The 14,246-nt window shown below is 51.1% G+C and overlaps 1 protein-coding gene across 1 annotated transcript; it reads left to right on the top strand.

Annotated features, from left to right (window-relative positions):
* The first annotated feature begins 8,727 nt into the window (after positions 1-8,727).
* Positions 8,728-12,148, top strand: LOC114586971 (uncharacterized). Its single transcript, XM_028710849.2, has 2 exons — positions 8,728-9,007; positions 11,778-12,148. Exons 1-2 carry the CDS (start codon positions 8,729-8,731, stop codon positions 12,123-12,125), a joined length of 627 nt encoding a protein of 208 aa, XP_028566682.1. The 5' UTR covers position 8,728; the 3' UTR covers positions 12,126-12,148.
* The last annotated feature ends 2,098 nt before the right edge of the window (positions 12,149-14,246 follow it).

Raw genomic sequence — 14,246 nt, forward strand, 5'->3', positions numbered from 1 at the left:
TATTTATACCCCGTCCGTCTGACTGGGTTGTCCCAGCCACTCTGGGCAGCTTCTGACATAATATAAAAACACAACTAAATATCAGTCATAATATAAAACCTCTCGATACAGGGTTGACTTCAGATGTCTTCTAAAAGTCAGATAGTTGTTTATTTCCTTGACATCTGATGGAAGGGCGTCCCACAGGTAGGGCACCACCACCAAGAAGGCCCTCTGCCTGGTTCCCTGTAACTTCACTTCTTACAGTGAGGGAACAGCCAGAAGGCCCTGGCAACTGGACCTCAGTGTCCAGCCTGACCGATGGGGGTGAGACGCTCCTTCAGGTATACAGATGGGACATTGGCCTGACTCAGCTGCCACCTCTTATGTTCTTAGGATAAATCACCTGCCTTCTCTTTAAGAGTAAATGACAGGATCTCTCTCCCTTCACTCCAGTGCTGGAAAATGCTGCCTTTGAGGGACTATCAGATGTTAGCCATCCCTGCCCTAAGCCAGCCCCCAAATTCACAGCTTCTCCATCTCAGGAGGCAAGGAGCAAACCGGGCACATAACCCAGGGAGGCAGGCACATTTTCTTGGCAGCTCCCTGGCACCCAGGAGAACTTTGCCCTGCTCACTTGGCACCCACAGGACGCAATGCTAACAGCCGTGCCATAAAGAGCTGGAGCAAAGGGACTCTGGACCCGCCAGGAGCAGGTGGCCAAGGAGATCCAGCCCAGGCCTCTGCCTTCATCTGCTGGGCTTTGTGGAACTTTGCCCAACTGCTAGGGCTGATGATCAGTCAGGGCGGGAGGCTTTCAGGCAAATGAATAGAGAAATAAAGTTGCCATGCCTTGCCCTAGCAAGGCAACTTTCCTACCAACTCACAGGTGCCAAAGTGGGGGCCTTGCTTTCATTTTCTTTTTGGTGGGGCATTGGGCCAGCTGCAGTTACCACCTCACCTTGGCCTCCACTGTCACTTACGGACTCACTGTTAAAAATCACTGTGTTCATGGAAGACAATCGTACTCTGCTACGACTATTCGCCAAAGAAGAAGAAGACCACTTCACCATCAGCCTTTTCAGGCTGTCTTGGCCCCATGAACTCACTCCCAGTGCCCCCTGCGCTATGCTTTAAAAAGCATCATTCAGAACAGCGGTTTGCATAACCCGCTAAGGAAGATAATAACACCATTGCATTCAAAACAATTAACTGCACAATTAATAAAAAAAAAAACCCAGTTAACGCTCTATAGTTGAATTAATTTGACCCAACTGATCAACTTGATCCAGTGATGCCAGCTTTTCAAAGTCTGAAAGTCATTTACAGTGCCCCCCTCCCCCAGTAATTGTGTTCTTAATATTCTGTTGGGAGCTGCCCAGAGTGGCTGGGGAAACCCAGCCAGATGGGCTGGGTATAAATATTATTATTATTATTATTATTATTATTATCATCATCATCATCATCATCATCATCATCATCATCATCATCATCATTTTTTCCCCTCCCAGGGGGTGTTACGGCCCAATTTGGGAACCACTGATATGACCGGTGGACCAGCCTTTGGACTGGATGGCGATTGGAGCTCTGCCGCGGAAAGGGACCCATCAGACTCTTAATCTCCAGCTTGTGGGTTCGAGCCCCACATTGGGTGAAAGATTCCTGCATTTGAAGAGGGTTGGACTTAGATGACCCTTGTGGTCCAACTCTACAATTCTGTGATTCAAGACCTGGTTACCTTGGCAGCAAGAGCCCTAAGTGGGATGGATGGCAGCAGTGGGGTGGGGGGGAGACCTCTGCTGTGACGATGAATGTGAGGTGGGGCTTCTAGAGGCAGTGCCGCAGCTTACCCCACATTTTTCACATGCTGCCAACTCTGTGGGGGGAGGGAGGTGTGTGGATGCTGGCAAAGATACAGTCCCCCCCCCCATCTTTCCCTGGCTGTGATGGAGCTGTCTTTTGGCCATGCGCCCTGGGACCTCCCAAGTCCTTTAGACTTGTGAAGGCATTTAGCAGAAAGGAGCCCAGGAAGAAGACCTCCCCCCCCCCCCATGTCTCCTGCTCTTTGAGAGCCTGAGGACCAGATAGTGGACAGGGCAGGGCAGGATCTAGGCCAGGGGCTGAGCAGTGCCATATGCTGGAGAGATTACCGGTACCTAGGGGAATGCTAAGAGGCAAGGGGGCAGCAGGGGGGAGCTGGAGGTGTAAATGACTCTCAGATGATGAAAAGCTGGTATCACCAGATCGAATCCATCAATTATGTTGAATTAATTAAACTACATAGCTTTAATTGGATTTTATTTAGTTATTTAGTTAGTTCATAAGATTTATACACCGCCTCATTGTAAAGAGGGAAACACCTCAAAGATGAAACAATAAAATGATCACTAAGAAAAACTGAGAGCAAAACATTTGAGGAGTTAAAATAAAAATAGACCAAAAACATATTTTGAATAAATGCACAATCAGTTGTTACTGTTTTGAATTTTATCATGGCACTGGGGATGAGTTAATGGGACTGAGGGGGGTGAGGGCCCAAAAAAGTTTAGAAACCACTCATCTAGAGGAACACTGGGGGGGGGGGGCGAATCAAAACCCTCAAAATCACGCCACGCTGACAATACCCAGACCAACACCAAGCAGAAACTCTTCCCCAGTTGACACACAAGGTCCTCCCAGCTGGGGCCTACAGCTCCATGGGGCTCATTTCCCACACCAGAGGTCATCTTCATGGTCCCTTGGCTATATCTGGGTCATCTTCCTCCTGCACCAAAGCCTGGCTACAAGAAGAGAGTGCTTCTGACCATGTGCAGAGTTTTAATTAATGGATTGGTTGCATTTCTACCCCACCTTTTTTTCTTAACCACTACAACTCTCTCTCTCTCTCTCTCTCTCTCTCTCTCTCTCTCACACACACACACACACACACACACACACACACACACCAGCCAGTGTGGGTCAACAAGGGTCAAAGCCCCCTTGGCTCAGCCACGAAGCTCACTAGGTGCCCTTGGGTCAGGGACCCTCTCTTTTAGGCTAGCCTACCTCACATGGGGCTGGTGGAGAGAAATACCTTGTAAGCCCTAGAGGGCAGAAGGTGGCATAAAAAAATACAGTAACTCAAAACCACTGGGCCAGCCACCAGGCATGCAGGGTGGAGAGGGCAGAGTCTGCCGGGAAGAGGCCCAAGGCCTGCGCAGGACTTTTTGCTGCCCGAGCATCAGGACAAAATGGTGCCTCTCCCTTCTCAGTGTGCAGAATCTGACCAGGCTGGAAGCTGAATGGAAAGGAGAGGGTCCTCCAGTCCCCCTGGGGACAGCAGGCTTGCTTAGGGGGCTCAGAGCCGGCTGCACAGCACACCCCACTGAGCCCACCACCTGCCGCCTGAAGCAGCTGCCTTTTCCTCTTCCTCCTCCTGCCCAATGGTAGGGCCGGCCCTGAACGCCTCTCCTTTGGCAAATTGAGAATGCACCACCCCCTCCATCGCCCCCCACCTAATGATAGCTTTGAAAGCAGGCAATGCCCGCTTGCTCCCAGAGTCCAGGACAAACATGCCAGCTGCACCCTCCAAATCAAGAGGGCACCTGGGGACAGTGGGTGCTCTCAGGGCAAGACCTTGGGGCACACACCCCAAAAGGGACACAGGAAGCTGCCTTATGCTGAGAGCCAGAGCCTTGATCTAGCTAGCACAGTATTGTCTACACTGACTGGCAGCAGTGGTTTCAACCTGACCTGAGGGGATGTTATCAGAAGCTCCCCCCCACCAGCAGCAGCCATGGGACTGCTGGTGAAGGAATACATACATTTAAATAAGCCGTAGAGGTCCCTAGACATCTGTAGACCATCAAGTCTGCCGTCTAAAATGACCTAATTGCACCACTGCTCAAGGGGGGGTCAGGAAGGGAGAACCCCCAAAATAAGCAGAGCTCCCTCCCTCCTTGGAGAGCATCGGGCACAGGGTGGGAATATAACCTGAGCCAGGGGGGGGGGGGAGAGACACAGGTGGATGGAGCAGGAAAGGTAACCCCCACAATAAAAAAAACGCTCACCTTTGCCAGCAATGAAGATGGCTATTGATAGCTACCAGCTATTCTTTGTCTTTACGGTGGGAGGCAGCAATGGTTCTGAATCCCAGTTGCTGGAAAGTTTGGGAGGGGAGACGGCTCTTGAGTTCGGGTCCTGCTTGAAGCTTTCCCCAAAATAATCATCTGGCTGGCCACTGCGAGAACAAGGGGGATGTGCTAGGTGGGCCATTGGCCTTACCTGGCAGGCCTGTGTTGTGTTCAGCGGTCCTCAAGCCCCACCGTGCACCCCCAGGTCTGTCCTCGAGGATGCCTAGGGTGAGAACTGCTCAGCCACCCCTCTCCCAGGGCGCTCATAATGCCCAGGCCGGTTAATGATTACCGTGGCTGCAAATATTTGAGGATTGCTTCGGGGATGCAAAGTACAGGGCACAGGAAGACTCGTGAGGGGCCTTGGCAAAGCTCAGGCTGGCCTCCTCCACCCTGACCCACTGGAGAGGACACTCCCCAGCCCCACCCCAAGAACCAAGCAGGCGGGGAGGAGCTCCCTCCCACCTTCCCGTCAATGCCCCCCTCCCCTGCATCCATGGAACTGAGAAGCTGGTAGGGGTTAATTCCTGGTTCGTATTTTTAAGAGGAAGTGTCAGGCTTAAAGGCTGCAGCCCCACCCTCTCTAAACCCTTTCCCCTAGAATGCTCCAGTTCCCCTGGATGAACCAGGCGTACGCAGTGGGACAAGGGAGGGTGCACTCTGCACATGCTCAGAGGAACACCCGCTGGCGGTTTCCTCTTTCCGCAGGGCTGTCTGTCCCTTGCTCACGTCCAGCCGTGTTGGGGGGTGGGAAAAGGGAATCAGGCTGGCCCCTGTTGGCACAGCCCCACCTGCTGCTGACAGGATCTGTGCCATCGTCAGCATCATCACAGAGGGCAATGTGGCATCCTGACTTCTAATAAGCTACAAAGTGGGGGGACAAAAGAGCAAGCGAAATCTCCATAACTACAAAAAAAGGGGTCAGCTATAGTGGGATGGATGTATCTCTCAATATTGGTTCATTTCCCCAGTCTTAAATTTATTTCTCTACATTTCTGCAGCAATTTGTATTAAAAACACACACACAATTAAGATTTGCAAGTATTTTAGTGCAATTTTCTCCTGATAAACCCATCTTTGCATTTGACAAATGTACACATTTTTGTAAGCCGTTTCCCCTAATATAATGCAATGGTCTCTGCTCTTTTCACTAATACAGGCATTTATGCGCACACTTTATCCCAGTAAATGCATCTTGCTATACATTATGTGGCTGGAGGAGTGCATTGCAAAATTCAGAGAGGTGCAAAATTCAAAGGGAGGCTGCATTTCAGTTCAAGGGCCCTTTTGGCAGCTGCCAAAACTTCAATTGCCTCCAAATGCAGGACTTGCGGCTTTTGCTCTGGTTATGAAAATATGTGGAGATTAGCATTAGCTGGAAAAAAACCCTCATAAATTACTTGTGGCCTAAGGCCTGGAGGACCCTGAGATTTTATCTCGTATGCAACAAACAACCTCTCCTTGGGGCAACGTGAAAACTGGCTTTCGTAAGGGTCCTAAATACTTTGCCAAGCTAATATCCAGTCTCTCCCAGATGCTCTGTGCTGCTTTCTTGCGCTTCTCCTATTTATTTATTTATTTATTTATTTATTTATTTATTTAGTATTGATTTGTTTTATTTACTTCAATAAAAAAATAAAAATAAAAAAGACCATTCCGGAATGTTCAAATCTGGCAAGTTCACCTTTGAACTTGAACTAGATCCAATATCTCTTCCCATCCTTCTACCCAGTGACCCAGAAGTGCCAATAGGGGCTGGTGGAGAACTTGCTAACTCAGAGCACAAATGCAACCCCCCCCATCACCACCACAAAGTCCAAGATGCTCCTGAACTTCCGCATTCCTCCTCCTCTGTTTGGGGCTACACAAACTCATGCATGCACGCACAACGATCACCTACTGTCACCCAGGACCGAAAGTCCCATTTCTCTGTCAGGCAACCTACCTTAGGGTGCCAACGGGACATCCCTTGCAGATGAGCTGAGCTGCAGAGGTCTTTTCCGGGTGCAGGGGGCCTCTGGGCAGAGGGCAGCCCAAGCCAAGCCTCACTGAGCATCTGGGGCAGGGGGACCATCCTCAGCCCCCCTCCCTCCGTTTTTAGAGCCAACCCCTGCAGGCACAGACCCTGCCCTTGAATGGGCTTCTGACCTCAGCCTTCTGCTGGCAGGCCCTTGGGTGCTCTGGGTGGCCCAGTTGGGTGCCTGCCTTGCTGACTGCTGGAAAGGGAGGCTCCTTTCCTCTCTTATCTCCTGCAAGCAGTTGGGTGCGACCTGAGCCCAGCCAAAGGCTGCATTTTCAAGTTCTGCTCTGTTTTTTCCTGGCAGGGCTCGGCAGTCTTGGTCCCTTAGCTCCTGGCAGGCAGAATTTCAGGAGCAAAAGCGCTCTCTCTTTTTTTATTTTCCTGACATGGATGGGAAATGGCATGCAGAGCTACACCTGTTGGATGTTTGCCTATCCTTCAGTCACTAAAAGTCCGGGAGTTCCATGCCCTCTAACATTTCTCGAATGAAAATAGGGACATTTCTCACTCTCCCTCAACTGACCCTCCTCAAACTCCCCACCCCATTTTTGTCCCCCACCTGCAAAGCATTTCCTATCAAAAGAGAGGCAGGTGCCACCACCATTACACCAACGGGACACAGCACACACGCCCTGCGAAAACCCCTTAATCCCGATGTTATTTTATTTTTTTCTTCGGGAGATTTACAAAAAAAAACCCACACACCAATAAATAAATTTTAGAAAGGGGCAAGAAACACAAAGCATTTAAAAAAAAAAAAAAGACACCTAGTGCACTGCCATAGAGCAAGCTGGCAGTAAATCACACCGTTCAATGTTGGAGTTAACTCTTTATTAGCAAAAACAGGATTTTCACAGACTTGGCTGAGTGTCAGGCCTAAGGAGCACAGCAAGTTGGTCTGGCCCCATTAATCAGTTGCCAAGACCAGGCATAGGCAAACTCGGCCCACCAGATGTTTTTGGCCTACAACTCCCATGATCCCTAGCTAGCAGGACCAGTGGTCAGGGATGATGGGAATTGTAGTCCCAAAACATGTGGAGGGCCAAGTTTGCCTATGCCTGGGCAAGACTGAAGGTCCTCTTGACTGCAGGGCTTTCTTCCAGGCAACTGGAGACTGTGCCTGCATGTAGCCTGTCACTGCTCTGCCCATTTTAGCCCTCTTCTGATTCTATCGCAACACCTGTGACTCTTCACCAGCCTAACCTGCCTCTCGGCTTCCCCCTCCCCCTCTCCTGCTTCAGCTTCTGCCTCTGATTCTGGACTTCTTTCTGCCACCGACTCTCCCAGCTCACTAAGCCCTGTTGCCTCTTCCCAGTCTTCTCCCTCTGACCACTCATTGTTGGGATACTGCCAGGGAGACGGGGCATTTGGCAGGCCCCCAGCTGGCTCCAGCCACCGGCCAGCAGCCGGGAAATCTCCAGTACAGCATCAATCAGGGACACGAGCCTCAGATACGTTTAGAGACTCGGCACGCTCTTATCAGCAGAGTGAATAACTTCTAACAACGGAAGTGGCGTACAGAGACATGTGTAAGCATTATTTACAGGCATTTATTCAGCATCAGTGATGTATGGAATACATTAGTGATGTATGGAAGTGAGAGCTGGAACATAATGTTCCATACATTAGTGATGTATGGAAGTGAGAGCTGGACCATAAAGAAGGCTGATCGCCGAAGAATTGATGCTTTTGAATTATGGTGCTGGAGAAGACTCTTGAGAGTCCCATGGACGGCAAGAAGATCAAATGCATCCATTCTTAAGGAAATCAGACCTGAGTGCTCACTGGAAGGACAGATCGTGAAGCTGAGGCTCCAGTACTTTGGCCACCTCATGAGAAGAGAAGACTCCCTGGAGAAGACACTGATGCTGGGAAAGATGGAGGGCACAAGGAGAAGGGGGCGACAGAGGACGAGATGGTTGGATAGCGTTTTTGAGGTTTCCAGCATGAGTTTGACCAAACTGCGGGAGGTAGTGGAGGACAGAGGTGCCTGGCGTGCTCTGGTCCATGGGGTCACGAAGAGTCGGACACGACTAAACGACTAAACAACAACAATTCAGCATAGTTCAGGAACAAAGGAAAAAACATGTCTGCTTCCCTTCGTGTCCAAGCACATAGCAGTATAGCAAAAGCAATATACAAACGGAAATTCCCAGCAAGCCTGTGCTGGAAGTAAACAGGCATGTGACACACAACAGTCATGCCTGTTCCTTTTAAGGTGGAACGGAACTATATCCTAACACCACCACTCCCCAGGCTCAGGATATCCTTCCCTTGCTGGTTCCCCAAACTGGTTGCTCCCACCATTCCTCTGCATCCAACGAGTCCGTGACATGCCTCTATTAAGAAACAGTGCTTCTAGGCATGTGCCGAATGCCTTCTCCTCCTCGGCACTGGGGAGCTGCTCACAGCTCATGCAACTCTGGCCTTAGCGGCCCCAGTGGCCAGCCTGAGCCCTCCAGTAGCTCTGCATGGGTGGGCGGGCTACCCTAGGAGACAGTGGGAGTTCAGGAGAACCCTGGACTAGTGAACTCACAATGGGGGGCTGTGTGGCGGGCAAGGAAATTCCAGAACGCCTCCACTTGGCCTCAGAGTCACAAGCCACCTGACCAGCGCCATGGCTTCCCCCAGGGAGCTTCTGCTGCCCCTGACCCTAGTCTGGGCGCTGGTGCTGCTGGGAGGGACAAAGGGGGCTGGTCCCGAGGGTCCCTGCGAAGCACAAGTACGATATCGAGAGAGCAGCTCGGAGACTGGCGGCAGCTGGCTTGGCACAATTGCTCTGCTCAGCAGTGTTTGTGCCACGTGGCTTTTTGTTTTTTACGCAATCCATTGCCTATGTGCCAGCAAGGACCGGTGCAGCCAGGGGCTAGAGGGGGACTGCGACCTGCGTTGGAAGGTGAGGGAACATCTACCTGTCTTCCTGTGTACCTACTGTCAGAGGGAGCCGGCAGAGAGAACAGGTTGTCTGCACAACAGAGAAAGACTGGGAAACACCAGTTAACTTTCTTTATGAAGGAAGCAGAACAGAGAACATGCAGAGACTTCTATGGGTTTCTCCTGTCTTAGCAGTTCTCCGGACTGGCTTGTAACTCCCTGCTTCACTCTATAACTTTCTGTGTCAGGCCTCTTCCTCCGTCTACGGCGAGACTCAAAGGACCCTCTCTGTTTCTGTTTGGTGACACACAGTAGACGCCTTGATTTGGGAGTTTGTGGGGCTTGCAGGCTGCCAGCAGAAAAGCTATAAGGGTGTTTCTGAGGTGGAGATGACAATCTGATTCCTGTTGGCTGGGGCACCTGCCTGTTCCCCACCACCACCTTCCAAGCTCCCAGCATCTAGCACATCCCAGCTTTTCCCCTCCTTTGAGGTGCGGCTGGTTTCCCACCACCAGGAGCCTGGATCCACATTTTCTCCCTGGAGGAAAGGTGGCTCAGGTGGGCTTCCACCTTGGTCAGGTGGCTTCAGGGCCGTCTTTAGCAGGTGCAGCGCCGGGGTGCAATCCGCCCAGCGCCCCCAAGTTACCCCTGCAGAGGCTTGGGAGTGAAATTGCACCCCTCCCAAGCCTCCTCGAGAGGAGAGCGATCCCTGCAGAGGCTTGGGAGGGAAGCTGTGTGCCCGTCAGCCATATGGTTGGCGGGGCGCAGCTTCCATCCTAAGCCTCTGCGATGATCGCTCTCCTCCAGAGGAGGCTTGGGAGGGTAGCTGCATGCCTGCCAGCCTTATGGTTGGCGGGGCGCCGCTGGCGGGCGTGCAGGGAAAAGGGAGGCTGCCAGCAAAGCCATGCAGCTCCCCCACTTGCTGGTGCGCCCCTGAGAGGCTGGCGCCCTGGCGCACCACTAAGCCCTATGGGAAAGACGGCTCTGGCTGGCTGGCTTCCATCACTCCTCATCCAGCCAGTCCTTGACACCGACCTTCCCATCCATCTGCCCCATTTACAGTGGTACCTCGGGTTACATACGCTTCAGGTTACAGACTCCGCCAACCCAGAAATATTGAAACAAAAGAATTCCTTCCAGTAGCACCTTAAAGACCAACTAAGTTAGTTCTTGGTATGAGCTTTCGTGTGCATGCACACGAAAGCTCATACCAAGAACTAACTTAGCTGGTCTTTAAGGTGCTACTGGAAGGAATTCTTTTGTTTTGACTATGGCAGACCAACACGGCTACCTATCTGTAACCAGAAATATTGCTTCAGGTTAAGAACTTTGCTTCAGGATGAGAACAGAAATCGTGCTCTGGCAGCGTGGCAGCAACAGCAGGAGGCCCCATTAGCTAAAGTGGTGGTGCTTCAGGTTAAGAACAGTTTCAGGTTAAGTACGGACCTCCGGAACGAATTAGGTACTTAACCAGAGGTACCACTGTATCTTCCACCTTTCCTCCTAGGAGCTCAAGGTGGCAAACGTACTTCTCCTCTTCCCCATCTTATCCCCACAACACCCCTGAGAGGTAGGTGAGGCTGAGAGGCAGTGACTGGCCCCCGAGGTCACACCCAGTGAGTTCCATGGCTGAGTGGGGATCTTAACCCCATTCTCCCAAGTCCTGGCACGACACTCTAACTGTGACACCACACCGGCAGGAATCAGTGGTAATCGACTACTTTAGAAGGCAGCCCTGGCCTCTGCTGCTCATGCATTGGTGATCTCTGGAATAGGCTATTGCAATGCTCTCTGTATGGGGCTGCCGTGGATGACAGTAAAGTAACTTCTGCAGGCGCAAATGCAACTGTCTCATATTGTAGCAGATGCACCATTTGCGGGTGGATTTATGGGCCCGATTTTAAGTGTTGACCTTTAAAATTGTATATGGAGTATTAAATGTGTCAAATGTTATTTCATCTTTTCCCCCCATTTTCATACTTACCAGAATATGTCTGTCCCACCTGTATTCATTCAGAAACGTGGTTTTTGTACACATTGTTTTCCCTCTCCAAAAGCGGGCATTTTTACAAGCAAAGGTGCACCCTAAATAAAACACACATCCCAAAATTTGGAACATTTATAAACGATTTAAACAGCACAGATTCCACCCTGGGATAGGGGGATCCCACTGTTCACTTCCTCCTTTTTTTTGCAAGAACTGCCCTCTTGTTCCTCCCAATATTCCTGCTCTTTGGCCAGTTATTCTTAGCCATAACAAGAGGATCTGCCCTCTTATCCCAGGACTTGCTGAGCTTACTCAGGAGCCTGGGGTGGAGAGACTATGCCAAAAGCCGTCTGAGGGTTTGCTGGATCCCTCGTACCTGGAGATTTACGGGAGGCTGGCAAGATCTGCCTCTCAGCCAGGCTTGGAGCCTTTATCCATTGATGGTACATTTCTCAGGAGCCTTCTATAGGGGCCCACATGCTTGTGGTGGGTGGGGCCACAGTCAAAAGTGAGTGGGGTCCTTTCCTTCTCTTCCACTTCCCCCCATTTTTCCTCTCCCCAAAACGAGGGCTGCATGAATTGGGCTGAGGTTGGCAGCTGGCCACCATGGCAGGTTTCAGGCTGCCCACCCTTCTCCTCTGTGTTTGACCACCCTACCCTCAGAATGATAGAACTGTAGAGTTGGAAGGGACCGCCAAGGGTCATCCAGCCTGACCCCCCTGCAATGCAGAAATCACAATCAAAGAATCCCTGGGGACAAGTGTTTGTTCTGACTGGTCTGTTGCCTCTTCTCTTCCCCAAACAGGGCGGCCAGGCAGCTTGTGGGGAAGGAGAAGAGAACCACCTCGCTGCATCTCAGGAGCTGGCTTGCACCCGGACCAGGGGCACGTCTCACAAGCCGGTCTGCAGCCAGGCCCAGCAAGCCTACGCCCGGCAGCTGGCCTGCATGGAGCAAGAACTGGAAGGCTTCCTCTCCGAGGTGAGGAACCGGCGGAACGCCCTCGGAGACATCGTGGTGGAGGAGAGGTGCCCCCAGAACACGGAGCGGGGCCAAGACAAGCTGCGCATCACTGTCTATGAGATCTCAGACACCGAGGGGTCCGGGCGGCCGCAGCAGAGAGGACGCAGGCGGAAGATGCAACTTTCATATTAATTATATAAAAAAGACATACATGAGAGCTGAGTTGGCCTGGCTTGGAACATGGGTGAACATGGGTGTATATGAGTATACATGAGTGCACGTGCATGTACATGTGTGTATATTGGTATACATGGGTTATGTGGAAGTGCCTGGGGGTATACACTGGTATACCTGAGTGCATGGCCTGCACACGGGTGTGTACATGGGTATACATGAGTGCACATGGGTGCATGTGAGTATACATATTTGTATGGGGGACATGGGTTGTGCTGTGGTCTAAACCACTGAGCCTCTTGGACTTGCTGATCAGAAGGTCGGCGGTTCTAATCCCCACGAAGGAGTGAGCTCCCATTGCTCTTTCCCAGCTCCTGCCAACCTAACAGTCTGAAAGTGCAAGTAGATAAAAAGGTACTGCTGTGGCGGGAAGGTAAACGGCATTTCTGTGCACTCTGGTTCCGTCATGGTGTCCCGTTGCACCAGAAGCTGTTTGGTCCTGCTGGCCACATGACCCAGAAAGCTGTCTGTGGACAAACGCTGGCTCCCTCGGCCTGAAAGTGAGATGAGCACTGCAGCCCCATAGTCACCTTAACCGTCCAGGGGTCCTTTACCTTTTTTCCCTACATATTTGTATGGGTTACTTGGGGATATACATGGAAACATATGGGTGTACGGGGGTGCACATGGATGTGCTGTGGGACTTCATGTGGCTGAAGAGAAAGTGCTATGAGATCAGAGCGTGAGTAAAGATGGGCAGTCATGCTTAGCTACAGAGCCTAAGGGGAGCCAAGAGGACTCAAATGTTATTATTTATTTTATTTATTGCATTTCTATCCCGTGATTTTCTCCAAGGAGCTTTATTATTGGCTTCTGCACCAAAGGAGCTAAGCCTATCATTGCCGTATTGGGAATAAAACATGGAGAGAGGAGACATTTGAACCCAGTCCCCTGGATCTTAGTCACAATCCTGCATATCCTCCAACATTTCTCCAGTGAAAATAGGGGTGTCCTATTCTATTATTGGCGGGACGCGGGTGGCGCTGTGGGTAAAAGCCTCAGCGCCTAGGGCTTGCCGATCGAAAGGTCGGCGGTTCGAATCCCCGCGGCGGGGTGCACTCCCGTTGTTCGGTCCCAGCGCCTGCCAACCTAGCAGTTCGAAAGCACTCCCGGGTGCAAGTAGATAAATAGGGATCGCTTACTAGCGGGAAGGTAAACGGCGTTTCTGTGTGCGGCTCTGGCTCGCCAGAGCAGCGATGTCACGCTGGCCACGTGACCCAGAAGTGTCTCCGGACAGCGCTGGCCCCCGGCCTCTTGAGTGAGATGGGCGCACAACCCTAGAGTCTGTCAAGACTGGCCCGTACGGGCAGGGGTACCTTTACCTTTACCTTATTCTATTATTATTATTATTATTATTATTATTATTATTATTATTATTATTATATTTTATTTATACCCCACTCATCAAACTGGGTTGCCCCAGCCACTGTGGGCGGCTTCCAACATGTATAAAAACATAATAAAACATTACACATTAAAAAAAACCTTCCCGATGCAGAGCTGTCTTCAGATGTCTTCTACAGGCTGCATAGTTACTTATCTCCGTGACACGGGGTGGGGTGGGATGTCATATAACTCCATACCCTCCAACATTTATCCAATCAAAATAGAGATGTACTAAAGCAAAGCAGGACATTCTGGGATCAAATCAGAAACTGGAACGGCTTCTGTAAATCTGGGACTGTCCCTGGAAAATAGGGTCTGATGCTCTTGGGTCTGATTTATGCGGAGACTTGTTCAGATCACCTCAGCAGGGACTGGAGTCCCCATCTATTGGCAGAATGAATAACCAGCAAGGTCTTACCTTGTTAGCAAGCAGGACGGTACATCTACTGCAGACTGATCAATAACAGATGTCAAATCAGAAGGAGTCCAGCTTTCCTCCAGCCCAAGGCAGCGATGGCGATGATGACACAAAGGAGGTCAGCTGTGTGACTCTGGGCAGGAGGGAGGCTGGGTCAGAGGGGCCTCTGGCTTGCATGAAACACCAGGCAAAGCCAGTGCCTCCCTGCCCGCCCCACTTTCTGGCTTCCCCAAGTTCTTGGCCATGGCTGTCAAAAGCTCCTCGCTGGCGTGGTC

This window comes from Podarcis muralis, chromosome 16, assembly GCF_964188315.1.
Source record: "Podarcis muralis chromosome 16, rPodMur119.hap1.1, whole genome shotgun sequence".
Taxonomy (NCBI): Eukaryota; Metazoa; Chordata; class Lepidosauria; order Squamata; family Lacertidae; genus Podarcis; species Podarcis muralis.